We start from the raw sequence: 27,855 nt of genomic DNA, 5'->3' as shown, positions 1-27,855 counted from the left end.
TCTCAGAAGTGCATGGGGAACGCTACAGGGAAGGGCCCCATTAATTGTCAGACACCCACCTGCGTTCAGGACCTGCTTCTCTGACCTGATGCTCCAGCATGCCCTGGCCGGAGCCGGGCAGCCTGTCTCCCTTTCCCTCTGCACACCTTGCAGAGGAAATTAAGAGCTGTAGGGCTAGAGCCATGGCAGCGGGGAGCTTGCAGTGGGCTTTTCTGCAGCCACAGCACCTGCTGGTCTCACCCCAGCCCTGCAGGTGCCCTGAGCCACTGCAGCAGCAGCTGCGCCTGCCAGCAACGGCGCAGAGCACGGGAACATCCTTATCTTTGGCCAAAGGGAAATGGGGAGGCAGGAAAAAGCACTCAAGAGAAGGCCAGGGGAACCAGACAGCCGGTCGCCATGCAGGCGGCACAGCCTGCCTTTCTCTGCCAAAGCCCCTGGGGAGCTCCAGGAACCTTTTTGGCACCCGAGCCGCAGGTCAGAGCGGACAGATGCCTCTTCTGCAGTGACAACGGCACCAGGGAGGGCTCCTAACAGCCGGCAGGGGCATTTCTGCAGAGCTGGGCCACGTCCTCCCTGGGACGTAAGGAGGGAAGGGGATGTTTTTGGCCTCAGCCCAGCAGGGGTAAAGCACAGCTGCACCCAGCACACCGCAGGCACGCTCCGCAGCAGCCCCTGCACCCCAGCCTGGGGGAGCAGCAGCACGCTCTACCAGTGAGTTTCCCATCCCCTGGCACCGCAGAAGCACACAAGGCATGTCTGTTTACTGAAGCAGCCTCTCCCGTGTGCTCCCTCTCCCCGTCACGCTAAGATCTGCTGGTGCTCAGCGGTGGCTGTTGGGATGAGCAAGGACAGAGCTGCGGCGCTCAGCGATGCGGGGAAGGAAGGATGGATGCAGGGCAGGCGGCTGCAGGAGGGGCGGCACCGCGCTGGCACCCTGACAGAGATGAAGTCAGAGCAGCTCCGGAGCTGCGCCGGGAGGCAGGAGGGGATGGCAGGGGAAGAGCAGCGCTTCCTCGCAGGCGCAGAGTTTCTGCTCATCAGCGGTATTGTTCCTCTTGAATTCATCTCTCCAGCTGGCTGCTCTCAGCTCCCCGGAGGGGGGGATGAGGATGGGGTTTTCAGAGGGATGAAGCCTTCCTGCCACCCTCCGGGCGCAGGCGAGCAGCACCGGCCGCAGGAGCAGCTTTATGGGTCTTCCCCCTGCGGGCACACGCAAGCCCTGAGGAGCCCTGCTAAAGCAACCACGGAGCTCAGAGAAAGGTTGAAATGGAGGATTTGGCTGGTAAAACCCCATGAAGCCCTCAGCTCATGCGTGATTGTGCCTCTGAGGGCTTCAGCAGGGCATTTCAGCTGGCTGGGTCCCTTAGCAGGCTGAACATCCACTTTGCCACTGAGGGATGCTTTCAGTGCCCTGAGCCTCACCGTCAGGAAACACGTCGGTGCTGTACGTGCCGGTCCCGCTTCCTGAGCAGCAGCCATTTGCACGCTGCAGGGCTACTCCGAGTGCACGCGCAGCCTTGCCAGCAGACAGAAAATTTCCTGTTCCTGGAAGCATTTGTGCAGACAGGCAATTTGTTTCATGAGCGTCTTCCCGGCTAAAGCATGTTATGGTGGCTTTTGCTCTGCCATCACTGCCGGGGGGAGCTGCAGGCAGGGGAGAGGACAAAGCCAGGACAACAGAAAACTTATTTACACTGATGGATGCGATAAGAGAATGGCACTTACTTCAGGCAGGACAAGCCAGTTAATCTCTCCGTCTGTTATCAGTGGCAGGGTGTCCGCTACAGCTCTTGCTCCTGGGCTGATAGCACCGGGGTGCAGCTGCTCTGCCCTGCAGCTGGTGCCCACGTGCCCTACCATCAAACATCACCTATTGTAACAGCTTCCCTGGTTCTTCTGAATGCCCTTTGCCAACTTAAGTGTTTTCCTGCAGCCCGCTTTGGAAATGTCTGTGGCAAAAAGCTCACACCAAAAGCTGGGGAACAGGAAGTCACTGAGGAGCAGGGCAGGAGCGTGGTGCAGGGGGTTTGCCAGCTCGAAGGCATCCTGCACACCGGGGCTGTGCAGCCGAGACCCAAGGCGGTGCTGGGCAGGAGCTGAGACATCCTCAGCACGAAGGCGCGGATGTGAAGCAGGAGCCCGCGCTGCGGTCCAGCAGCCCCCAGGCACTGCTGCCCTCGCTTCGTGGTCTGGGTCACTCACACGGGGCCTGCTGCTGTCCTGCTCCACCAGGACAAAGCATGCTTTCAGTGACCAGCTCGTTCCAACGATGGCATCTGAGGGGATGGGCTCACCTCCACATCAAATCACCCGCATCCTGGCTCAGCAGTGCCCAGAGAGGAGCAGCTCTCGAGCCTGTGGCTCTCCAGCACAGCTTGGCCCCAGTTTCCATAAAGCTGAGTTTCAGGCAGGACTACAAGCTGAGTAGTGGCCAAGCCCAGCACCGAAGGCCACCTTCCCAAAGGTTTATTCCTCCAGGTCCCTGCTCTGCACGTGGGAATCCTCTGGGACGGAAGAGGCTGCAGGTGAGAGGTCCTTGGCTGGAGGCACCAGCACCCAGCACCAGCTCCTGACCCGTACGGATACAGGATAGGAAAGGAGGAGGCTGAAAATAACAAAGCTTCAGAAAAGAATGACAGGAATTATTTCAGGGCTGGAACAACCTGCCTCACACTGAGAGAGTGAAGAAGCCAATCTGTTTAGTTTATCTAAGGGAAAGTTAAGAGGGAACTCAGACGCATCTATAAATACCTACATGTTGGGAACATTTCTGATTGCAGCGGCCCTTTATCCTAGCAAACAAAGGCAGCAAAATCTCCTGGGGCTGGGAGCTAAAGCAAGAGAAATCCAGGCTGGCAGCAAAGTGCAGATTTTTAATGGAAAAGATAAATAACCACCAGGACAACCAGGCTATAGATTCCCCACAGCAGATTCCCCATCGTGTGAAGTCTCAAAATTGAGGCGAGGTGTCGTTTACTGAAGGGAACACTGCAACTCAGGCAGACGTGGGGCTGGATGCAAGAGACCTGAACTACACAGCCTGGGACACTGAGGAGGAAAATCCCTGAAATCTGCAGGCTGACCGGTGACTGATCAGGCTCCTGCCCCTTGTGGGTTTTTGCCCTGGGCCTGCCTCATGTCCGCAGGTGCAGCCCAGGAATTTACTCCAGTGGCTTAATTTTAAAAATATGCTCTTTTCCAAAGCAACCCTTTCCCAAAATCTGTAAAAACACTTCTTTTCAGAGCCACCATTTGGCCCATTCCCTCTCTCTGAGCCCAGTGCCTCTGTGAGGGAGGCTCCTAGCTTTGTCCCCTGCACCTCTCCTTTGTTCCCTCCCGCTGCCGACCGGCGTCCGAGCTGATCCTCACCAGTCCCATCCTCCTGTTGTCTTCATCCAACCCCAGTCCCACCCTCCCACCACTGGTAAAGACTTGGTGAATGCTTAAGAACATAGAGAGGAGAAAGAGGAAAAGGAGAAATTAAACAGTAAGGAAAAAATGGGGCACTACCCATTTTATTGTAGTCTAGAACAAGAAGGGAAACATTTAAAAAGGTGAGAAAAGAAGCAGTGCAATTTTCATCTTTAAAATATTTTGGACGAATCCGACCTAGCAAATAAGCATTGTTTCAAACCATGCCAAGAAAAACAACGTTTTCGTGTTATTTTAAATCTGCGGTGAACTCCATCCATCACGGCCACTCCATCCCTCCCAAAAGGCTCCGAGAGCATTTTGCCCTTCACTCGTCCCTAAAACTAGCATCAGATGCGTAGCCCAGACGATGTACTCGCACCAGGAGGAAGCTGAGATTTACGATGCACATCCAAACAGACGGCGTTTGCAGGTAAATAGACAGCGGAGAAAAGCTCCTGGTATGCTGAGGAATGGACCTGCCATTTAAGATCTCGGAGAAAAATTTGGAAATCTGCAAGGTGGGAGAGTGCCAGAGCTGGGAGCCAAGAGAGACAGGGCGGGGTGGATTTCCATCCCACGCAGCTTCTATCCCCTTGCCCTATCCATCTGCCCTCTGAACCCGGAGGGCTGCCACTGGACCACGCTAGCGCTAGCACAAAGGGATGTTTTTGGAGCTGTGCGGCCAGGCGCGGGTCGCCGCTACGTTTCCCAGCCTGAGCACCACCAGCACGATGGGAACTGCCCGAGGAAACACCGCCAGCCCCGGCAAGGGGAGCACCTCCCCGGCACCGTCCCGCGGTGCTAGGGGCACGCGGCCCCGGTGCTGTCCCCGCGGTGGCAGCCGCCGGCCGGGTGGGACGCGGTGCGGGGGCTCACCTGGGGCAGGGCGCTGCGGGAGCCCAGCACCAGGCTGCAGACACTGGTCGGTGCCTCCGTCCTGCGGGCCGTCACCCTCACCAGCCGCGGAGGGGTCCCCGGCGTGCCGCAGGTGGCCACGGGCAGCCTCCGCTCACCGTCCTCGGCCGGCTCCTGAAACGAGGTGCGGGACACAGGTGGGTAGGGCGGGCTGGATGCACCCACATCTCCCCCACTGCTTCTGGACAGGCATCGGGGTCACTGCAGGGGACACCAGGGCTGCATCGTGCAGCTGGGCAGGGGCAGCTCCCTGCTGCTTTTCTTCTGCACGGATGTTCCACCAACATGGATCATCAATATATATATTTTTGGAGAAGGGATTTGATGGTGTCCATGTGCTCGGGCTGTGTTTGGGCAAAGCGAAACCTCGCTGCTTTGCTCTGCAGCTCACTCAGTGCAGGCTTCCCACTTGCTTCCACATGGATTTTTAAATGCCCTTATTGACCATCACGTCCCTCAGGGCCTGACGGGCGGGCCTGTCTGCAGAGAATGGGGCTGCAAGAGACCCATGAGAACAAAACGGGATCTCACTGCCTGTTGCTCCAGAAATAAGGTATAATTCCACTGAAAACCAATCCCTAACAATAGGCTACATCTGGAGTTTTGCCTTTAAAGAGAATACCATCAATGTGAAGGGCTCAAGAAAAAACGGGGCTAAAATGGTTCCTGAGTCAGAGGGATGGATATCTCCTGCACTGATTGTTGGTATTTTTGTTCCCCCTGTTCTTGCTGTTGATCATCAAATGACTCACAAACGTTCCTATATGCCCAGCACAGAGGCATCCCAGAGCATCCCTCAGCAAGGTGCGAGGCAGCAATCAGCAGAGCAGAGCTGCGTGGGGAGCAGGGCCTGGAAAGGCAAAATTGCCCCTGCTCTCACGAGGCAGTTTGATTTGCCTTCGTGCCTTTGAGATAACTCAGACCCTACTGCTCAATTGCTGCCTCCCTGCCTGGTGCCATTATCTTTTAAAAGGCTGTTGGAAATTAAAGAGAATGCAAACAAGAGACATGGAAGTTATCTGAGAGCTAGAAAAAATCCTGAAAAAAAAAAAAAAAAAAAAAAAAAAAAAAACTTAAAAGGCCCATCCAACTTCACTCATCAAAAGCAGCCTGCGAGGCAGCTGGATCAGACAGTCCCAACGTGTCCATGGGAGAACACATCAGAACAGGAAGCAGAGCTGGAGCTAAAGCCCCTTGCATTAGGAATAATTCAATTAACACTTCTGAACCGGAGATGTTGCCTAATTATTGAGGCAAGATACAACAGAGGAGGTGTGGAAACACTCTGTGGCGTGAGCTGGCTGGGCTGTGGTGCTCAGCAGGCATCAGCTGCCTGCACGCTGTGGGCATGGGAGCCGGTGCCCAGCCTGTCCTGTGGTGCAGGGGTGCAGAGTCCGGCCCCACAGCATCGTGCTGGAGGGGCTCTTACCTCGGGGAGATTTTGGGGCTCTCTGGGGGTGTCTGAGGAGCCGGGCTTGCCGGCCCCATGCTGCTGCCGGGCTGTGCTGCAACGTGTGTCCGGGCCGGGAGGCTGCAGGGGTGCAGAGCGCAGCGTGAAGTCGTAGAATTCGTGGATATCTGCAAAACAGTGTGAGAAGTGTTCACGGGACTGGGCAGGCGGCCTGATGTCAGCATCCGGCAAGGGGTGCTGTGTCTGTGCCCACTGGTTCTGCCCCCAGAGTGCGGTCACAGGGCACCAGACACCAGGCTCAGGACCTACAAGCTCTGAAGCTGACAGCTGCTTCTGCGTTACCTCCTGCTCCTTCCCTGATAAATTCCCTCTTGCCACCTGGCACGACGCAACCAGAATGCCACAAGCAGAAATCCTCACCCTGGCCTCCGGGGACAGGAGCCTGTTGCTATAAAACACAGTGGCTCCAGAGAGGATGTGGGTGCCTGGACCCCCTCCTGCCCCTGCCAGGAGTGTTTTAGTCTCTCCTGGCCACCCACAGGGGGCTGCAGGAAGCAGCAGGGCTGCACTGGTCCTTGCTCCTTCCCACTGAAGCCCCTGCTGTGCTCAGCAGGCCCCGCTCCTCACGCCCAGGCTGCTCCAGAGCCCGGCTGGGCCCCGACCACAAGATTCAGAATCTCTGTAGGAAGAGCCAAAGCTCACATGGGTATGGCATAAGTGTTTGATTTCAGAAGGGGAACTGCACAAAAAGTGAGAAGCTCTTTAAAAAGAAACCGAAAGGGGTAACAGAGGGTGGGGAGCAGCGAGCCTATTTAGGGGCACCACACCGAGACATCAGAGCCAATGCGCAGCGCCGGCCCGGAGGATGTTGTAAAGGCAAAACGGAGGAAAGCACGGCTGGACCGCAGGGGAGGGAGGCTATTAAAAGTGAGAAGACATTTTCCTAAATGGCTTAAGCTGTGTCCAAATGAGAAAAGCAGAAAGGATGGTAAAGGCTGCCAGGTTAAATGTAAAGCTCCAAGGGGTCAGCCAAGAGAGTTTGGTAAATGCCTAGTACGAGGCATGAAAAAGTAATAAATCCCTTCAGGCACATGGGAGACAGGAAGCCGGTAGAAGGCTGCAGGGCCAAAAAGTGACTGCAGTGTAAACAAGCACTTGGAGGGGGAAAAGCCACAGCAGGAAAACCAAAATCATTTTCTGAGTCCACTGCAGAGGAGCGTGGAGAGCACCAGTTCTGCAAGCAACCCTGAGGGCAGCCAAAAGCCCTCGGCTCAAGGGGTACTTACTGAATGCATGTTTAATAAAAATTCCAAAGGAAACCTGGTGCTTGGCAAGGGTCCCCTGCAAGAAACCCTGCTGCCATGGGAAGAGGGGGGAGATGCGGATGGCCAAAAGTCAAAAGGCAGGAAACAGGAGCAGGAAAAGAGGGCTGTTTGTCACAGTGGAGAAAATGTGAGCAGAGGGCTGTACAGGGAGCAAGACTGGGCACAATAATAACCTAAATTCACCCCCTTGAGCTTAGAAAGTATCAGGAGTGCTGAGAACCTCTTGCCTTGCTGTCCCCAGGCTTTGCGCAACAGCGCACGTGCTCGTGTAATGCAGAAATCTGCCTCAGCCAAAGCAAAGCCTGCTCTGTGCATGCCTCTCCCATGGGTAGAGCAAACCCCAGGCAAAGCCCAGCACCAGTGCTCAGCACAGGGCTGGGGAGTGCTCAGAAGAGCTATCCCAGCGCCCAGGCCTGCGCAGGACCCCAGGGAAATAAATAACGGTAATAATAAAACAACAAAACAGGTGCACTAGCCTGTAGGCAGGGACATGCTGAGCACTGTCCAGGGCTGTTTGCCAAGGAGGGATTCACAAAGCAGGATTCCACCCCATGCAGAAGTCCCCATCCTCTCCCCCGCTTCACCACGTGCCCGTTGGCTGCAGCAGCACGTCCACGTTGCAGATGAGAAGAGCAGCATCGATCCTCCATCGCCCTGCTCCTGGGCACTTCCTGGTTACCTCCCGGCTGCGGGGGAAAAGCTGCTATAAATCCACTCCACCCGCTGCGCAGCTTTGTGCCTGCTGGGAAGCCCTTGTCCGGGCAGCACCATCTCACTGCCCAGGTTTAGGAATACTTCTGGAGCTTCTGCCTCAGGCTGCATCACCACCAGGCTCTGTTCTGTGCCCCGTTAGAAACCAGGCAGCTGGCAACATCAGGAGGGGCTGGAGTCCCCAGGGCCACCCGCCGCGCATCAGGTGCATCTCCTCCACAGCCCCTCTGGTGCCAAAAACACCACCGGCAGCCCCCAAAGCCATCATTAATCAGCCACGAGGTCACAGCGAGCGCTCATCACGTAGCCAGACAGTCGGGACTTTGTTTTAGTGCACAAACATCTCTCCCCCCGCTCATAAAAACAGTCATTGCGTAACGGGATACCACGAGCTCCTCACTGCGCGGATTACCCTTGGAATGCACACAGCTCCTCACAAATGAAAACAGGATTTGAACGGCCCCGTCGCAGGGGTGCACCGCTGCTGGCGGCCTCCTTTGGCCCCCGTCTGCTGCAGGAACGTGGGCTCAGGCAGCCAGGCTGGTGAGGAGCCTGGGGTGCAGGGAGGATGTCCTGGGGAGCAGCCGTGCTGCCTCAGAACCCCCAGCCCACTGCAGGCACTTGCCAGGAGAGGGAACTGCTGCTGGCACCAGGCATCAGAGGAGTCCACCGGGATCAGCAGCTGGGGTTCAGGTAGCAAAGGGCACAGCAGCGACAGAAGGATGTTTTAGGATGTGTGTGCCTGTGTCATTAATGCTTATTTAAATACAGGCTCGTTTCCTTCGTTTCTTCCATGCATCACAAGTTGCTCACAAGTTTGCTTCACCTGCACACTCCAAGAGTGGTGCTACCTGAAAAGGCTCAGTAAGAAGACGGTGTGCCTGCAAAAGCCATGCTGCATGTTGTCTTACAGGCTGGATTCTCTGATGAAAGTGTAAATCCACTCTAGATCTAATAAGGAAGAGTAACTCAAGCCATACACAGATGAACAAAGATTAGACTTCAACAATTTCCTCCTGGGGTTAATGCATCAAATAAATGTCATTAAACATTTCCACAACACCTGCATCCGAGGGACAATACAGCTGCTGGCACAGAAGAGGTCAGCTTCCTCCCGAGGAGAAACCCCAGCGGTGGGCTTCTCTTGGATGCAGGGGGAGGGCTGGGGGCCCACGCAGCAGGGGAACGGCATCCAGCAGAACAGCATCCAGCAGAACAGCATCCAGCAGCAGCTGTGCCAGCGACTGCTCAGGCATGGACCAGCACCAAGCCCCTGAGGGATTTCGGGAGGAGCTGCCCTTTCGGCTGCTGGTGGATGGGGTGGCCAAGCACGCACAAGCTGTGCCTGTCCACCCAGCTTCACCAACAGCAAAGGGCACAAGGGCCCCTTTCAGCCCAGCTGCAGCTGCTCCTGACCCCGGGCTCAGCACCCTCTTGCCAGGAGGCTTCCCAGCGAGTCACGAGCTTGGCTCTGCGGCCTCGAATGTGCTCAGAGAGGCCACGAGGAGGGAACCAGTGAAGCTTGCGCAGCCAAGGAATTTCTTTTGTGCTGTGGTTGGTGCATTCCAGCACAAAGCAGCTCCCGCTTTGCTTGCCCTGCACTGTGTTGAGACCGACCCTGCTGGGGCAGGATCCGTCCCGGTAGGGTCAGCGTGCCCAAGTTCCCTGGCAGCTCAAGGGAGGGCGGTCGGGTCCTGCATGGCAGTCACAGGGATGTAAGGTCTGTGCTGTGCTCCGAGGAGTCTGGCAGAAAGTGGTGTATGGGCAAAGCAACACTGGCATGTTCACAGTGAGCGGGACATCCAGCCCTGGCATGATGCATGCTCCACCTGAACGTCCCAGCAGATCCGCTCTCAGAGCCGGGCAGGTTGGGGTTTCTGGAGTCCACAAAACAGCTTACTCCTAAAGAAGTGCATGAGAAGCCACATCCCTTGCATTTTTCATGTGGAACAACATGTAAAGCTCCATGACTTTTAGCACTTCCAGCAGTTCTACTACTGCTTAATGTGTTTTGGTGCTCAAACTTGGTGTATATCTGAGGACAAGCAGGTACCAGCCTCGTGCATTTGCCTTCTCTAGGGGTCAAAAAAAAAGCCTGCACGTGCTGCTGACACCATGGAAAAGGACGGAGCTCTGTAGCTGAGAGCAGTCTGCAGCCAGCAGCACCTGCTGCTGCGTGAAGGGGAGCGCAGGCGCAAGCCGGAGCTGTGGCACACCCTGCAAGCCTGCCTCGGAAACACCACGACCCAGCCCTCCGGCTCCGAGCAAACTTCACCCAGAGACACAGCAGCCCACTGGGAAAAGGGTGGGCGAAAAGCAGATAAAATGGAAGCGCTCCACCCTCCTGGAGCAAGCCAGCACCACCCGTCACCGTGCCCCGGTGGGGACACCAAAGAAGCCCAGTGTGTGCCAGCTGTGAGGGCACGGCCACCACGCAGCCGGGCACAGCACCGTGCGGGGCCGAGGGATTCACAAACACACACTCTGGGGAAGGGGGCGGAAGTAATTAATACAAATTCCCAGTTTGGTAAACACATCTAGAGAAAACGTGCTCTTGCACAGGAACTAACATCCTGTTAAACCAGTTGAAAAGGTCACCAGCAATCAAGCGACACTCCCTTGTGCCAGTGTTGACAGGACACTGGGACAGCAGCTTACAGCATTGCTGAGCAGCCCGTGCCACCTCCCTCCCGCACACCAGCGTGCAACGTGCAGCTGGCTCCATGTGCACGGACCTGCTCCTTCCAGGTCTGTTCTTTCCATGCCACTTTTGTCTTAATATAAATTTAAGTGACTTTTGAACCCAAACACATTGGATCTTCCATTTTAAGGAAAAAAAAGACCTTCATGGAGAAAGTGGGTTTGCAAATGGCATCATTCAGAAAGACAGCTGCGCTTTGCACAGAAGAGCTGTGTTCCCTGATCAGAGTCCAGCTGTGTTTGCCTAAATCCGCATGGAGAGAGCTACACCGTACTCCAAACTGCGTTTTTGGTCCCAGGTAAAGGACAAGCCTCACTACTGCATCCAGGTCTTGAATGAAACGAAGGTGCTTGCACAGCACCTTGCTCAAGAGCATTCGTGGGCTGAGCATGGACAGGCCGTCCTGTGCCACAAGGAGCTGGGCACATGCAGATTCTTTCCCAGAGGCAGAAAGATCAGGTTTTCCTTTGTGTTGGCAGCAAGAAGGGGAAGTGGCAGGCTGAGATCAGGCTGGGGGTGCAGGAAGGAATGGGGGACTGCTGCCAGGGTGTCCTTGGATGGCAGCAGGGCTGCAAACCCAGTAGGAGCTGCAGACACGTTCTGTCTGCACACACAGGGCATGCTTAGGGCACCGCAGCATCCTTTAGCAGGTGCTGGATAGATCGGAGGTGATGGACAGGATGGAGAAGGCTTTACCCCTTGACACAGTCTCCTGCCTGAGGAATCCTGTTCACGCTACGAACAGCTGGCGATTGCAGCCCCTGTTCCCTCCTGCCCAAGCCCCGGAGAGGTGACGCAGTCCAGGTCCCTGGCATTACAGGCACCCAGGTGCTTGTGCAGGACGCACCCAGCCCGGTCAGTGCCACGCACCCACGCAGGATCAGGCCGCCAGCAGCACCCACTGACCACAAAGCCCCAGAGAACAAAACAAAGGGGCTCACCCAGCAGAGCCTGGAATAGTTCACTTTGGAAGATGTGCGAGATCTTTCCGATGGAGGCTTTTAACTCCTGTTCCTCTGGGGACAGCAGGGTGCTTTGGTATCTTGTAAGGATTTCCACTGCCTTTTCGGTGTCTGTAGAGGCAACACAGGAGTAACAAGGCATTAATACTGAAAGACGGACAGACATCCTCAAGGAAGGCTTGAGTGCACCCTCGGAGTAGTGCAAAGAGCTCATCTAGGTAATACCTCAATTGCCTTTTAGCTCTGGATTTTAAAGAGTTGGACAGCCACCAAAGCAGCTTCTACACATACCTGCAAGAGTTCTGTCACCATTTTTATATCTGGTAAACCCCAGGCACACCAGTTAAATGTGTGAGTGCAGCTAACCCCGTCGTGAGCTGCAGAGCAGCCATGGAGAAGGGGCAGACGGGGACTGTAAGGGAGCTCATCCTGCATGCTGGCCTTCTTTGACCCTGAAAATCAGAGCTAGACCCATGCTTATGTCCCTGCAGGCAACCTGAGCACCACTGCTACCTCCCAGCCAGGCAGAGAAGCTGTTCAGGAGCCAGAGCCATCCCTGTAGCACAGGGCTGCTAGCATTACGAGGCACTGCACACTCTCCCATGAGGGGCTAGATGGCCATAGCAAAGATGAGTGCAGCTGCAGCTGTCCCGTTCACGAGATATTGCAAACAGCTCAGCTCCACGAGCAGAAAAACTTTACAGGGTGAAGTGTGAGAATTGCTCCAGGCAGTGAGCAGCCTTGGGTCAGCAGGAGACGCAGCAGGGAAGGGAGAGGGAAGGAGGGATGCTGGCCGGGACGGCAGCAGGAGGCTGCTGTAAAAACTGGGCTCACCATAGGCGTGGGACAATTTCAGACCCGAAGTAGCGGAGCCGTGATCTCCCTGTGCCAGGGTGGCCCTGTGCTTCTCTGGGCAGACGTGCGGAGCTGCCAAGCTCAGTTCCATAGCTGGGCAAAATCCAGCACCAGCCCCAGATGTGACCCATATCAGATGGGTGGGGAGCTCCCACGGACCTTGAGCCCGTCCCAGCCCTGCCACTGAATATTTCCCTTTGTCACCCAGGCAGCCCGAAGACAAAGGGCGTCTGTGTGAGGAGGCGGGGGAGGCATCCCGCCACTGTCAGGGGCTCATCTCTTGACCCAGGAACTCATGCAGAAAGGATGGCCTGCTTGTCCCAGGGCTCTCGGCAGGGAATTCAGGTCACCAGACAAGGGGGCCTGTGTCTGGCAGGGCGCGTGCCACCTGCTGTCCCAGCTCGCCCCGACGGGCTCTCCTCCCCACTCCTGAAAGGGAAAGGGGGCTTGCCTGTGCCACCAGCCCACACTGACTCAGTGCGGGAGGAGAAGAGAAAGGAGTCTGGGGAAGTGTGAGTCGCCCCTGCTCAGAGCTGGGCTCCACACCGGCTTTGGGAAAAGCAGGGACTTCCCGCTTCCCAGCCTTCCAGATTAATCGGGCTTTACGGGCGTCCCAGCCCCGTGCTAGCACCGAGCACTTCCTTCTCCGCAGGATCAGACGGCAGCTTCACAAACTGCCCAGCATCCCGCCAGCGGGGTTGAGTCATCTTCGCCTGGTCATTCCTCACCTTATCGGCAGAGGCTAAAGAGGCAGGAGGAGAACTGGGGCCACGCCGCCAGGACGCAGACCGGGAACCCGGTGCGAGCATCCCGCCCCAGCCCGTGCCGTGCAGGAGCAGCGGGACAGGAGCAGGGTGGCCCCGCACCCCAAACCCGGGGGGCATCCCCAGCCCCTCCTGCACCCCCAGGAAGGAGCAGCCGGTGCCGGGAGCCCCCCTCGCCGTGCCTCGGGGAGCGACCGGCGGCGTCCCTCCTCCTCGTCCCCCCCACGCCCCCTCCCGCAGCACCCAAGGGTGCCGCGCTCAGCACCCCGCGGCCACGCTCCCCGAGCCGCGGCGGCGCCAGGACGCAGCCCGGGGGGCGCAGCTCTCCGGTACCGGCGGGGCGGCCACTTGTTGAGCCGCGGTGCCCGGTGCGGCGGGCAGGGCACGGCAGGGCACGGCGGGGCACGGCAGGGCAGGGCGCTCCTTACCTTCCCTGCGGATCATCGCTCCGCCGCGACCGGCGGCCGCTCCGCGCCGTGCCAGCCCGGGAGCGGCCGCGGCGCCTGCCCCGCCCAGCGGGAACCGGAGCCGCCCCCGCCACCCCCCTCCCGCCCCCGCCGCCGGCACCGCCTCCGGGAGCGCCCCGCAAGCCCCCCTGCAGCGGGCTGGGGCTCCGCCGGCCTCCTCCGCACGGGTAGCGGCAGCCCCCGGGCCAGCCCCGTCCGGTGTCCCCGCCGGCCGCCCGCTGTCCCCGCCGCTCCCCCCTCCCCGGCTCGGTGTCGCTCCCCGGTACCGGCACTAGGTGGCACGGCCGCACCGCGCATCGCCGCCTGCCCCGAGCCGGGCACGGCGCAGCCCAGCCCCGGCTGGCGCCGCTGCAGGCAGGGGGAGGAGGAAGCGGTTTTGCCGAGCTCACCGCCGCTGGGCCCGGCTGCCTCTCAGCACGTTTATTGACATAAATAAGGCGGAGGGAGGGAGGTCGAGGCCCCGCCGCAAAGTGCCCGATGCTGAGTAACAGTGTTCCTGGCCCTAGGGACCGTGGCCCTGCCAGCTCCCTCCACCCACAGCCCCTTTTCCCCCCAGCACCAGCACCACCAGCTGGTGCCCTGGCCCCCAGGCATGAAGTCAGCAGCAGAAGGGCTCCTGCATCCCGCTCCATCCTACACCCCTACTGCATCCAGTCCTACTTTCTCATGGCCCATGGGCAGCAGCACTTTAACAAGGTGTCCACGTCACCAGAGGTGATGGTGACAGGCTGAGACTGCCATACACCTGCACCAAACAGTGCCTCAAAACCCCACCAGCCTTTGAACCGGCATCCCAAAGCTGAGGTCCTGACCCCAGCACGGCTGGAAAGAAGCTCAGCCCCTAGGGCACACGCCAGCACCAGCAACCCCCCCCCCGCCCAGGCTCTGTCCCCTCACAGCCAGCAGGAGCAGGGGACACAGTGCCAGGTCTTTTCAGATGAGGGCAGTTCTGCACCACGCGAGGAGCCAGGAACTGCAGGCTCAGGAAGGAGTCTACAAAGGAAAGCAGCCTTGAAGCTGGCTAGAGGAACACTCCCTGCTTGAGCTGCGCACGTCTGTCTGCCCCTCCCCACGGCTGATGCAGGCTGGAGGGGTCAATCTTGCATCAGGCTGTTGATCTTCGTGAGCAGCACGTCCGTCTCAGACTCTGCGGAGACCAGAAAGAATAGTCAGTGCAGGCAGCCACCATCCCGCAGTGACAGGCAGGGCTGCCTGAAAAGCCGGTTTGAAGGGACTTGGGGAGCGTAGGACTCCCCAGCACCACCCCACAGGACTGTTTGCTAAGGGCAGGACAGGGGCTCCCTGTGCTGGGATTCCCTGCCCTGCCCCAGCCCATTCAGCTCCATCACACCCTGCTGGAGCGGGCTGCCAGCCAGCAGGGGAAAGCCCCAGGAAGAGGGGAGCTGGCATCCATGCACTTACCCACTGGCTGCCTTCTCTGGGAGCATTTCCTAGGAGATGGAGCAGGATCGATGTTAGTGCTTCAGTCTGGGCCCCTCCCATCCCTCCCCCAAGCTCCCAGCTGCAGAGCGTGGGGCCCCACAAGAATCTGCTCTTGGTAGATGTGGCACTGGGAGCACAGCAAGGTAGTGAGTGCAGGCCAAAGGCATCCACCAGCAGCTTAGGGGAGGGTCTGGTCAGATTTTTAGCAGCAGGCTGCTCAAAAAAAAAAAAAAAAAAAAAAAAGCTGCCTCCATGCACTTTTGTCTCACCCAGCCAGATGGGAGAGGACCTCAAGATCTGAGTGCAGGGTGAGTGGCAGTAGATACCACAGATCTGGGGACTCACCAGCCACCCAGGGCCCACCCCAGCCTCCCCTGAGTCTGCCCCAGGGGTCAAACTTACTTCAGCAAGAGGAAGGCCCAGAGGATCATCAGGAAGGAAACACAGTCCACAACAATCCAGATCATGAGGTATGTTCTGCTGGGCTGCAAGGAGGCAATGAGCCAAGCCGTGAGCACCATGCTGGTGGCACCACGCAGCCCACCATGCCAGCAGTCCTCTGCAGGGTCACGCTGCCACAGCGGCACAGCATGGGGCAAAGCCCACCCTGCTGGCAGCTGCAGGATGGGACCCACATCCTTGTGCTGCACAAGGCTTGTGGAAGCTGGAGGTTTCACTTACCAGCAACCAGATGGGATGTTTCATCTCCTTCAGCACCTGGCAGGCGTTGGTAGTGACAGAGCTCACCCCTGAGCACCACAGCACGGAGAAGAGCCAGGGCTGGTTCACCACGTACAGATTGACCGAGATATTGTCCCGGCGGTACTGCCTGCACAGGGAGAGCCTGGTCAGCGCGGCAGACAGGAGGGTGCCATCACGCTCAGCTCACAGCTGGAGAGGCCCGTATGTCTGGGATGCTATCCAGCACTTGCAGCCACGTGGGAGAACTGCCTGGAGAGCCAGACCCAGGGCAGATTTGCTGGCCAGGCAGAGGACGGCAGCCAGCTCCATCCCCAGCTCTGCCTAGTGGGGCACGTGTGGCCTTGGTGAGACTTCACCTCTGCCAGACCCTGGGACAGAGCTGGGACCGTGCCCTGACCTCACATCACAGCCTGCCGCTCTCACCTGATTTCCTCAAAGCTCATGTCTTGGTAGGGCAGGTTGACACGCCGCAGTGGCTCCTTCTCATCCTGGAGCTTCTTCCGGCCATAAATTTGCTGGACGCCTGGAGCTCTCTCTTTGACCTGCTCCCTGAAGCCATCTGGCAGCCACAAGACCTAGGCAAGAGCCAGGGAGCACATACAGGGAAGAGGCACTCCCAAGCTCTTCAGAGATCTCTCTGCAGACCCAGGCACACACTGCCTGCTCTGACAGCTGCTTCCTGCACATCCATTCTCGGGTCTTCCAGGAGGACCTCAACCAGGGCAGACTCCTAGGAAGTTGTCCCAGCCAAGAAGCAAGCACAACAAACCCCACTGAAAGGGGAAAGCAACTCCAGCAAGACATTCATGTCATTCTGTGTGCTTGAATAGATCAAGCAGGGCATCCTTTTGGCTCCAGATCTGCAGCAGGAATGCACCTTGGACCAACGTTATAGTGGAAGGTTTTGCTATGCCCTGAATTCCCAAAGAGCCAAGAGTGAAAGCAAATTGGGTGCTAATTCATCCCTGCAGGGCAGAATGGGTCTTGTGCTGCGGAGGCTGGGTGAAGTGCAAAGGAAAGCAAGGAGATTGCAGCAAGTCAAGGAGCTGCAGGGAGAGGTGTGGTGCAGCGCAGGGAGGTGGAAATATGAGCACGCATTTCATGCTCTTGTGCTCCCCTCCCTTGACTGAGTCACTGTTTACACACCAGGGTGGCCAGTAGTGGGGAACTGGAGTATTTGCAGGGGTCTGAAGCTTTAGGCATTCACCTCTGTTAATTATTGGCAACATCTCATAGCTGGAAATCCCCAGGATCTCTATCAGGGCTATGCCTGGACCTAGCCAACAGCTGCTCCAGGGTCCATTGTGCAACAGGATGCCCAGCAAGGAGCACATGTGGCGATGGGGTGTGCAGGGCAGTGGGGATGCTCTGGGTGGCAGAGCAGCAGGATGACAGCAGAGCTCGGCAGCAGCGGGGTGGAGGCCAGCTCACCTGCTGCAGCGGGATGCCTGACTTTAAGATGACATCCAGGGTGGCATTGACAAAGCTCCAGTAATCGCTGTGGTTCTCTGGCCGAAGGTCAAACATGATGGAGATATTGCTCTCCTTAGCTGCCTCTAGTGCCTGTTCCAGGGATGGGATCCTCTGCTTAGCCACCTGGTCACGATCGTCATCCGAAAGGCTTTGCACAGTGGGAAATGGTTTCCGCTGCAATGGAGAAAGAGTCAGCCACCACTAGCAGAGCCTGCAAGCCTCTATTTCCCAGACTCATGCCTGTAATGGCTCTAGCCTCCCTCCTGGTCTCTCTGCAGAGAGGCACAGGGCCCATTTGCCTGCTCATCCACAGGGCATTTCTCCCCTTCTCCCTGCTAACAGCCCTGTTCCAGCAGCCCTAGCACCTGTGGGCATTCAGCAGGTTGTTAGTCACCTGAAGAGCATTGCCACAGCTGCCTCCAAGCCCAGGCAGGCTGTGCAGCTCAGCACAAGCACTGTCAGGGCACATCAGACATCTGCCCTCAAACCAGCCTCCCCGTGACTCAGCTGCGGAGTCAGAGCAAACCCCAGCTGCAGCAGCCAGCACAGGGTGTAACTGCACCCCGGGGATTCATGCAGGCATGGATGTGCTCCTGCACCTTGCTCAGGTATCTGCTCCCCAGGACAGGGCTCTCACTTGCCCCCCAGTGCACCCATCCTGACCTCCAGGAACCATTTGCCAGCGTTCAGCTGCTGCAGGTCCGTCCAGTTGAAGGCAGTGCTGTTCATGTCAGCTCTCTCAGGGAACACTTCCTGCACATCAGTGGTCCTGGTGAGCTTCTCGTCGTGCATGAGGAATGGGACCCCATCAGCACTGTGAAAGGAGCAGAGAGGGAGGCTGTATCACAAGCTGTTTGCCTCCTAACCCTGCCTCAGCATTTCTGCCCACTCCTAGCCACTCTAAGCATAGCCCCCACCCCAGGCCCATGCTGGGGAGGTGGGAATGGCAGAGCCCTTTAACAGGTCTAACACCAAATGCAGACCGTATCAGTCCTGAAGGTTTGCTCCCAATGCACCCACGTGGCAGGCAACATCCTGGGATCGCAGGCCCCTTCCACCCTCCACGTCCCTGCTGCCCCTTTACCTCACCACGACGTCTGTCTCAAAGACTTGCACATTGCAGTCCACCGCCTTCTGCAGCGACATGAGGGTGTTTTCGGGGGCCAGCTGGAAAGAAAGTGGTGTCAGCAGAAGGAGCAGGCACTCACCCACTTGGCTGCAGACAGCACCCAGCAGCTCAGGTGAGCTTTAGGGCACCCACAACGGGACTTGTGTGACCATGGTGTGGCAGGGGATTGAAGAAGGATGGGTGCAAAGCATGTCTGCTCTGTTTCCCAGCATGCTGCACAGTCCAGCTTTCTGCAGTTACCTACTCCTGGTCTAGCTCAGCAAGCAGCACCCACACTCCTCACCCACCTCCTCCAGCCCTGTACCAGGCACCCCTTTCAGCCGGGCTGTACTAGTTGCCAGTGTCTCAGAGCCAGGGACAGCCTGCCCATCACCCTGAGCACCGTGGCAGCACACTGCAGGTGCTGTCCCTCACCATGGGGGCTCCTCGGTGGCCAACCAGGGCTGGCTTGGGGGGCAGCTGGCTCTCCTCCATGATGCACGGGGAGGTGATTCCCAGAGGAGCCAGGTACAGCGCGATCATCACTGCACAGTACGCAAGCAGCAGAAACACCTTGAGACCTGCAGGCACAGACAGAAGGTGGAGTGAGGTACGCAGGAAGCATTCTGGGAGCTGCTAGGAACAAGCCAAGGCTGTCTCATCTAGCTTTCACTTATGGCTGCCCTAGGTCAAACATTGCATCGCCAGCCTCAAGAACACTGAAGGTTTTTTCTCAGCCCCCTGCATGCTCTTGCATCCTAACCCAGGACTTCTGCAGGACCCAGTGTGCCATCTGTACCTTTCCTCCAGCTGCAAAGCAGTCAGGGCTGAAGCTGCACCAAGGGCCAGACATGACGAGCAACAAATATGAGCCGGGGTGAGGCATCACTACCAGACTAAGTCCTGAGGACCTGTTCCTACTGCACTGTGTACGCTGCTCTGCTGCCAGTGCTGCTCAGTGGGGTGCAGGAGGCTGGGCACCCAGCCACAGGGAGAGGTGGGGACCTCGGGGGGGTTACCTGTGTTGCGGGTGCGGTAGATGACGCTGGCCAGTGGCCAGGCAAGGAGCGTCATTCCCCCCACGATTCCAATGTGCAGGAAGGGACCTGTTTCCTGGAGAGGCAAAGGCAGGGTGTCAGCCAGCACCAGCCCAGCCCCTGCCCCCAAAATCAATGTGGTCTAATGGCAGGGATCTGCCACTGCAGCTAGTGCCACGGGAAGAGGCAGAGTGCCAGGGAGGAAAGGGCAGGGTGCCCCTCCAGTCCCACCACCATCCATGACCTGGCCGGAACTGCTCCAGGCAGGACTTCACAGTCCAGGCTGAAGCAGGGTTTAGCCCCCAAGGCACGTAGCCATGCTGAGGGGTCCAGGCACCACCCTGCATCTTACTCCCTCGAGTCAGGTAATGGAACGGTGGGGGTGTCCCTAACGTTGAGCTGACTCACCTGCAGGGAGATGCGTGCACTTTTCCACTCCTCCGCCCACTTTATTCCCAGCCCTGTGAAGGCTGCAGCCACCACGAGGGCAGTTATGATCAGCAGGGTCTGTGGGGCAGGGCAGAGGGCAGTTAGGGGTGCACATATAACATCCTGCTGCCCAGGGGCAGAAAGCTGCAGGAGAGGGGCTGCGCAGAGAACACGCCTGGCATGCAGCCAGCCAGGGCAGGCACCATCTCCCTGCACCAAGAGCCTCTCACCTTGTGCAGCCAGTGCAGCTTCAAGGGCTGGCCGCAGAGCTGCAAGCACAAAGCAAGGACCTGCAAGAAGAAGGAGACAGAGCTGGGCTGTATCCCATACCTCAGCCTTCAAAGGGCTGAAGACTCAGCCTTCCCACAGGAGCCCGGGCCCCTGAACACATGCAGGGTGTCCAGCCACAGAGGCTTGGATGCTGCAGGCTCCACCTGGCCCATGCCAGGCACGGATCCATCCCCTGGCAGCCCAGAGGGGATCGGCGAGGCTCACCAACAGCACAGTTGAGTAGGTGATGAGCACTGCCGTTGCTATCAGCAGGACCAGGGACCAGTCCAGCCACAGCTTCTGCTGCTTGAAGATGAACCTGCAAGCAAAGGGGATGGTCAGAGGGATGGGGGCGTGTGGGGAGCAAAGCTGGATGGGGGATCCTACTCACTCATTGAAGTTGTGGAAATCATTGAGGATGATGATGGCAAAGTAGAGCCACACCAGTGTGAAGAGAAAGACGCAGAAGAGGAAGAGGAACCAGCTGCAGTCACACTGAAAGCCAGAGAGAGAGGACAACCATGCACTCATCTGCCAGGCACCCAGCACATGGCTGGTGCTGAGAGCCTAGGGAGCAGCCAGCCTGCAGCAGGGGCAGGGACCAGGTGCTGTCCTGTTAGCTGGGCTGAGCATGGGCTGGTCTGACTGGAAGGGCTGGGCAGAGATGAGTGCTGTGCCCCAGAACTGCAGTGGCAGCTGAGACCCCAGTCAGCTCCTACCCACCCAGCTAAAGCCACGTCCAGCTTCAAGGTCTCCATCCCAGCCCCGCATGTGCACAGAGGTGCCAGGTGCTGAGCGGGACACCTGGCAGCCTGGACCAGCTCTCACATTCCAGGCAAGATGGGGCAAGCAGCAGCACAGCCACTCCCATGGGAGTTGGAGACCTCAGAAAATCCCAGGGCCTCACCCCTCCTGGATTATAAATCACTGGGGACACCCCCTGCCAGCACCCCCATGGGGATGCACCCTGCCCAGGAACCGTGCCTTCCACATGCCTTGCGGGGCTCCCTGTGCCCTAGGACCTGCCCGCCCAGGCACGTGCAAGCTTCGCCGCAGACGTGCGCCCAGCTGGGCAGGGGATGGCTGGGGCTCAGACTCACACTGCTGCACTGTCTTTCTCATCACCTAGTGGGAACAAGGCTCATCCTCTCCCTGACACCCTCACATCTCTCTCCCCCACTGTTAGCCCCTGGGCAGAGAGGGTCCCAGAGCACCCCAGGCTCTTGTAGGGCTCAGGACCAGTGGCATGGGGCCAGCAGCCCAACATCTGGGCTGGGGGGCTCAGCCCTTCCCCAGCACTCTGAAGCTCCCCATGCAGGGGCTGGCCAGCCCCAGCTCAGCACCTCCCACATCATCACCTTGGTGGTCCTCAGGCCCTTCCTCTTCTCCTTCTTGGCAGTGATCCACTGGCAGCTGTAGAGGCAGAGCAGGCAGGTGGCACAGGGGTGGCAGCAGCCGGGGGGATCAGCCATAGCGCAGGGCAGTCGCGGGCCAGTGGGTCACACTCCTGCAGGGGATGCACACAGCGTGTCGGCACAAACCTCCTGACACCCGGCCCCCACGGGGATGGGGCACTACAACACCCTGGCTCCAGCTAACAGCAGCTGCCCCAGAGCCCCGGGACTTAGCGGAGCTGCTGGCCATGGCCCCAGGCGAGGTGCGGTGCCAGGCGGCAGTGCCCAGGGAGGGCAATGCAGCACAACCAGTTCAGCAGGCTCAGCACCCCCAGCTGCAAGGACCGAAGGCACTGCAAGCACCCAGGCTGCGTGCAGGGCTCCTCACACACCGGCAAGGGGAGGAGGGCTGGGAAGCTCTGCTGTGGTCCCCACACTCCTGGTGTTCAGCTGCAGGAAGCAGGCACAAAATAAGGGGCTTGCCTTTATTCATGCCCCAAAACCCCCATCTCCGTTACTGCTTGCCCTGCTGCACCGCTTCACCAGGAAGCAGTGGGCTCAGCCAGCATCCCCTGGCACTTGTTCCTGACCCCTTCTCACTGCTCAAACCAGCTGGGCACTGGGCAGCTGCTGACACCAGAGGAACGCTGTCATGACACCAGCTGGCTCCCAACACAGGGTACAAAGTACAGCAGGAGTGGTTGTACAGCTGAACTTCAGCCCTTTGTTGTCTACCGCAGCACAGCTGAGCCTGGCAGGGGACAAAGGACCAGAGCCTGGCAGCAGCAGTGTGGGACTGGCCACAAGCCTACCCCACCGGAACGGTTGGGAGGGTACTGAAAGTACTGCAGGGGGCTCAGAGGGAAACTGCCCCCCCACTCCCCTATCCCAAGGCTGGACTGCAGCGGCAGTGCCAGGTGTCACCAAGCACCAGCATTGCACAGGGCACAGAGGTGGGCTGGGCAGGCAGTGGATGCTGCACAGCTTCAACTACAGCTCCATGGGGGGAGCTGGGGACCACCGGGGGTGTAAGCAGCCCTCCTTCAGCTCCCAGCAGACAGCTGCAAGGCACACAGCCAGCCCGAGCACGGAGGGCTTGCTGGGATGAGGTAAGGTTGCTACAGCCGCTGACACAGCAGCGTACATGCTCACAGCCCCGTGGGGAGCCCCCACAGCACCCAGGTGCTGGTGCCGGACAACCAGGTGGCCACAGGCAAGGCTGGGTGCCTCCCGCTCGCCCACTGTGCCACATGTCAAGCAGAACCTGGCCAGTGTCCCCAGCCCTGCCGTCCCCATGGGAGGGCGAGCAGAGCCCAGTTGGGGGATCCCAAAGCAGCAAAAGCAGCACAAGACCCCACTCCCAGCCTCCCACCCCACATCCCCCTGTGCTCACCACCCGCACTCTCCAGAGCCTGTGGGAGCAGCACAGACAGCTCCTCCCCCCCAAATACCCCCTTCATCACAGACAGCAATACCCCCCCACACCCCTTCCCCTTTTGCTGCCCCACCAGCATCACTGCCACCCCCTCGGTGCTTCCCGTGGGGAAATACCTGCTCCCTGTCGGGCTCCCGCAGCGGGCACTGGGTGGCCAGGTGAGCGCGGGGCTGAGCTCCCAGGCGGGTGCTGGTGCGCAACTCAGCTCCGTGCCGCCTGCTCACACCCTGCTGGGTGTGTTCGTGGCCCGGCGGGGCTGCCGGTGCCGCCTGCAGGCCTGCACAGGCCGGCGAGGGCGGACTGCTGCCGGGGGGTCAGGGAGGGTGCCGGGAGAGCCTTTTGTGCCTGGGTCTTTGTGGCTGCTCAGGAAGCGGGGAAGGGGCCCCACGGGGTGGCAGGGCTCAGCGCAGGGGAGTTTGCAGGCAGCCCACGCACAGGGAGGATTAAGGCTGTGGGAGCAGGGAGGGAGGATGGAGGCAGCTGCTGGCACTGCTGGGCCTTTCAGCGAGAGGCTGCTCAGAACCCCTTATCCGAGGGAGGCTTTTCCCTTCCTTGAGGAGGAAGCCCAGGACAGAAGCGTCCTGAGGCAGAGGTAGAAGCGGTTTCTTGTCTTTAACCATGGGAAGTGCTTCAGAGGTAATGCACCCAAACTTTGCCAAAGCAACAGATAGAGAAGGCTCCAAGACAACAGATGGACAGGGCAATTCCCTCCATCCCCCTGGCACAGACAGCTGTATCCTCTGCTCCAGGTGTCAGCACAGCTGTAGTCCATGGTGCCAATGGATGGTCGGACCCTTCCCCATGATCTTCCACAGCCTGCAATGGAGCTGAGAGCATTGATTGACAGGGAAGTGACAGCTTCCTGCAGGGACACATGGCAACTGCCAGGCTGGACAGATGTTTCACTACTCACCCTTACAGCTGTTCCTGCTCTATGCCATTGTTTACATCTTTGGCACAAACCAGCAAAGAGCTCTGCGGAATGTGCTGATGACGTACATCTGCAAGGCTTTATCAGCATATGGATTGGAGCACTGCAGGGAGAGTGGTGTAATAACCTTAATTGCCCCACTCCCAAAGGAGTAAGCAGAAAGGAAGAATGCCATTGCGATGACCAAGGATGTCACTGAACCCAGCTGGCAGGGAGCAGAGGTCACCAAAACAGTCAGCTGTGAGCAGCTACCAGCAAAACTCATCTGCATGTCTCATGAAGACCCAGCACAGATGAACTGTGGTGCCATGGAGCGGGAAGCTCTCTAGGTGCTGTTACAGCTCTGCTAGCTGGGCCGGAGCCCCCGGGGTGCAAAGGAGCAGAGAAAGAGCCTGTGTCAGCAGTGAAGATATTTTATGTTGGGCTGCAGGTTATAAATAGGTGAAGAAGTGCACCAGGGAAGGATGAAGGATCACTTCAGCCAAGAAGCAGCTTAGGCAGCAGGAAAGCACGAGCCGAGAGGCTGAGGTTACACGGAAAGAGGGGGAGCCCGGGGCAGACCCCCCGGGACACCCACGGCCGGACCGGGCGTGCAGGGCCCGTCTCCGCCCCGCAGAGGGCACTGCCGCACAGCATCCACCGCCGGCCCGCGGCTCGGCCGCCCCGCGCTGCGGTCCTGCAGCCGCCGCCCGGCCCCGGGCTGCCCCGAGCTCGGACGGGAGCGGCAGCAGCCCCGCGCTGCTGCGAGGCCTCCCATTTCGCTGGCAACCAGCCGCCATTTCCCCCCCGCCGCTGGGCGGCGGGATGCGGCCATGTTGAGTGCGGGCAGTGGCGTCGCTTAAGGGACCGTAAGCGGCGGGCGCCATGTTGGGTACGGGCAGGCGTGCCGCGCCGCTCAGCGCCGCCAGGGGGCGCCCTCGGCCCGCGCTGCCGCCTCCTCGCCCGGGGGCTCCCAAGCCGCGTCCGTGCCCCGCGGCCTGCCCCGGGGAGCCCGGGCCCGGGGCGTTGCGGTGCCGCACAAGGCCCCTGGAATCGAAGATACACCGAGTCCGCTTTTATATACGCTTCAGGCCTTCGTGCAGGCAATGGCAACCAGCAGCGTGCTGAGCCGAGCGCTGCTGCCAGTCACCGTTTGGATGCGTCTTTCACTGTACCGCTTCTAACCTACAAGAAACAGTTATTCTAATTGACCGTTTTATGGAATTTTGTGCTTTCATTTAATCTCCTGAAGGAGTCAAGACCCGTGAAGAAAACACGTTTCTGTAACCATTATTCCGTACTCACTCAGCATGTAACAATGAAAACTCAGCGCACCGCCAGAGCCAGCGGCGCAGACGGTGCTCCAACCCCGCTGGCGACTGACCCACAGAAGCTAACAGGAGGCAAAGATATCTCCAGTATGAATCGACAAATCCCTACTTGTTGATAAATGGCAGTAACATAGAACTGGTTACAGTAGAAGCTACCTTGCATAGGCACTTTGAGACATTGGGTTGCCAGAAGTAATTACCCAGAATAAAACGCCAGCCTAAGGGGGTGCGGATCACAGCCCTAATCTCAAGGGGTAGGATTGCTTTTTCCTGAAGGCCAGAACCCTTCAAGGAATTAAAGTCTGTGGTGAACAAGCTTATCAGATAGCTTTCCCTCCATGCCAGAAGTCTGGTAGTTAAGCAGATCTAGAGTATAGATTGCAAGAGTATTGTTAAGGATAGGGAAAATCCTCTCTGGAGGACTGATTTTATTTCATCTCCCATCACCAAGTTCATATGATACAAGGCGAATCACTTGACTGAAACTTTCCACGGGTGGTCCAGCATGGACTGATTTTTGTAAGTGCTAATCATTCGTTGTTTTAATTGAGATTAATGACAGGAGTTCTGAGGATCAAATGCTAGAGAGAGTTAAGAGTTCACGATGCAAACCACAGCAGATCTCAGATTGGGTGCTGATAAACAGGAAATTAACTTTAGGGAAGAGTAACATGGCAGATCTAAAGCTATGGCAATGCAAACAAGATTTTTCTTTGGGCCCCTGGAGGAGCGGAAAGAAGGAAAAGAATTCAACAAGAAAGTTTTGCTTTAATTAAAAAAGTTTAGTTACCAGATTCTGTTATCTCTTAGAGATCTGCCCTGTAAGATTTACATGCTATACTTTGTTGATGGTTCCTAAGACTGAAATAATTGGTTTTGTTTAGATGTAGAATTCTCTTTTTGGAACATAAACTAGTTTAGACTTTGAAGATGTTTATCATTTGACATTTACTAATTGCTTTATCATTGCATATTTTACTGAAGCCACACAATAACAAACAAAGCAAATCTCAAGTATTACATTTAAGTCAAGATAGGAGATAGTTCCAGGGTATACTTGCACATAATTTTGAATCTTAAACTGTTCTTAGTTTTTTGTATTGTCTACAAAGGAACTGACTGGTTCAATTATAACACAGTTGTGTTTTTAGTTAGTCATTTTCCTTTGTATAGATAGAGAGCTTTACTGGAAATTATGCTGTAGACACAACTTACTGAATTAAGCAACACAGACACATACGCCGCAGATCTAGCTCCACTTGCCCTGCATTGAAGTATATGATGACTCTAAAGCAGAGTCAGTGGTTTGTGCTGTTCCATGGCCAGTACCTATGTCCCCCCCCCCCCCAAATACTGTATTTCCCTTGTCAATAAACATAAACACCTTGTGTCTGCTGCTTATGTGTTCTACTACATAATCACATGTATTTAGCCTCTTCCCCTCTCCTCTCCCCTCCACCCCTTACATTATTTACTAACTTAAAATATACCATTATTATTGCATTAGAGATAAGCCTTTAAAATAGAGCATTTGCTCCTGACACATCTCTAACTTCTGTTCAGAATTATGGTTACTGTACAATTACATTTTTCTTCTTTCAGTATATAAAATTCAGTGCAAGATCACAATATTAAGGCCTGCCATAGAACACAATCTATTTGTTATTTAAGCTAAATTTATTTCCCCATTGTTTCAGGAGCTTTTAATAAAGACATTATGGCTGACTAATTTTACAGTTAAGCCACATACTTTCTCATAGCATCACTGAGGATATAACAGTAGTCTACATAGGATAAAACTCTAAATCAGTTTTTGTCTCAAAAGCTAATTTAAGAAGCAGTTCACAAAGAAAAAGTCAGTTTTTAAACCATAACAAATACCTAATAGGATATAGGTCCAGCTCCCAAGCACTTAAGTCCTTACTTCGTATTTAAGCATCAACACAGATAATAGTTGAAATCAGTCATTATTCTAAGAATAATGCTTCCAATACCCCGTTAGCCTCATCACTTGTGGGATACTATCCTCTTGCTGTAAATCCAGGCAAAGGGAGCAAGTTGCTTAATTGACTCTTACTTCCTTATTCTCAGATAGGTTATTTGAGGACAGATGATACTTTTGAGAGTCATGATGTGCTGTAGCCAGTAATAGTCCCATCATACTTGCAAGGCTACAGCATTTTTCCTTACAGTACCTACAAGTTTTCATTATTAGAGAGAAAGTGCTTCACAGAGCAATTAGAACATTTCCTGTTATCTTAGGAAAGATAACTCACTTATAACACATTCTTCTTTAAAAGCAGCTTTCACCACACAAATGAAAATAGCTGTATCCTACACTTCACAAGTAGCACAAGCTATCAGCTTAATTATTAGAAAGAAGAACCCTGAAATTGGCACACTTACCAGACAGAAGCAGCTTCTTGCCTCAAACTCTCTGGTGTATATAAGCAGCAGCCGTTTGCCATTGCCAAATTTATAGGACAAGCCTCCAGAGCACTGTGCTAAGGGTAGGTTTATATAAAAGGCCCTTGTTAGGGAGTGGTGAGTAATCTGGTAGGGAGGTGGTGTTTGTGTTTGCTTGGGTAGTAGGGATGGGGAGTTGCTGTATTATGGAAAAACTAACATGTAGGTTTAGGCTTTTTTTTTTTTTTTTTTTTTAAATATTATTATTTTAAAGTGGGGTCTAAAATGGTTGCTTTAACTTTCTTAGTTCACTTTAAGTATAATTTTGTGATTTTATTCATTTATGGTTTGTTTTATTATGCACGTTCAAGGCCTTTATTCAGTAACAAATA

The 27,855-nt window shown here is 56.6% G+C and overlaps 2 protein-coding genes across 6 annotated transcripts in view; both read right to left on the bottom strand.

Annotated features, from left to right (window-relative positions):
- Positions 1-13,636, bottom strand: part of DLG3 (discs large MAGUK scaffold protein 3) — a 75,495-nt gene extending 61,859 nt beyond the window's left edge. For all 4 annotated transcript variants that reach the window (XM_035324323.1, XM_035324324.1, XM_035324326.1 and 1 more), the window contains exons 1-4: positions 13,487-13,636; positions 11,419-11,550; positions 5,759-5,907; positions 4,291-4,443 (exon numbers count right to left, since the gene is read on the bottom strand). In XM_035324323.1, coding sequence (XP_035180214.1) covers positions 4,291-4,443; positions 5,759-5,907; positions 11,419-11,550; positions 13,487-13,502 — 450 coding nt within the window. In that variant the 5' untranslated portion in view covers positions 13,503-13,636. The remainder of the gene's footprint in view (positions 1-4,290; positions 4,444-5,758; positions 5,908-11,418; positions 11,551-13,486) is intronic.
- A 504-nt stretch (positions 13,637-14,140) lies between these two features.
- Positions 14,141-27,553, bottom strand: GDPD2 (glycerophosphodiester phosphodiesterase domain containing 2). 2 transcript variants are annotated; one of them, XM_035324335.1, is made up of 16 exons: positions 27,464-27,553; positions 21,346-21,494; positions 20,379-20,482; positions 20,213-20,306; positions 19,948-20,007; positions 19,697-19,795; positions 19,271-19,364; positions 18,687-18,832; positions 18,228-18,310; positions 17,807-17,957; positions 17,102-17,317; positions 16,094-16,245; positions 15,650-15,797; positions 15,371-15,453; positions 14,948-14,976; positions 14,141-14,672 (listed from the first exon to the last, which is right to left on the bottom strand). In XM_035324335.1, exons 2-16 carry the CDS (start codon positions 21,457-21,459, stop codon positions 14,620-14,622), a joined length of 1,626 nt encoding a protein of 541 aa, XP_035180226.1. In that variant the 5' UTR covers positions 21,460-21,494; positions 27,464-27,553; the 3' UTR covers positions 14,141-14,619. The 2 variants fall into 2 exon arrangements, with proteins under 2 accessions (XP_035180226.1, XP_035180227.1); XM_035324336.1 differs by lacking the exon at positions 27,464-27,553 and adding an exon at positions 22,933-23,191.
- Positions 27,554-27,855: the final 302 nt, after the last annotated feature.

Source organism: Oxyura jamaicensis, chromosome 4 (assembly GCF_011077185.1).
Source record: "Oxyura jamaicensis isolate SHBP4307 breed ruddy duck chromosome 4, BPBGC_Ojam_1.0, whole genome shotgun sequence".
In the NCBI taxonomy this organism is placed as follows: domain Eukaryota; kingdom Metazoa; phylum Chordata; class Aves; order Anseriformes; family Anatidae; genus Oxyura; species Oxyura jamaicensis.
The sequence above is the reverse complement of the archived record's forward strand: the minus strand, read 5'-3'. Positions and strand labels throughout refer to the sequence as shown.

What these genes read in the sequence shown, in the direction of transcription:
- GDPD2 (XM_035324335.1), bottom strand. Translation starts at nt 21,459, where the DNA reads ATGGCTGATCCCCCCGGCTGCTGCCACCCCTGTGCCACCTGCCTGCTC. An exon ending in CCTACTCAACTGTGCTGTTG is followed by an intron (nt 20,008 to 20,212) that starts GTGAGCCTCGCC and finishes TTCTTCTTGCAG; the next exon opens with GTCCTTGCTTTGTGCTTGCA. An exon ending in CAGGCATCCCGCTGCAGCAG is followed by an intron (nt 16,246 to 17,101) that starts GTGAGCTGGCCT and finishes GCTCTTGCCTAG; the next exon opens with GTCTTGTGGCTGCCAGATGG.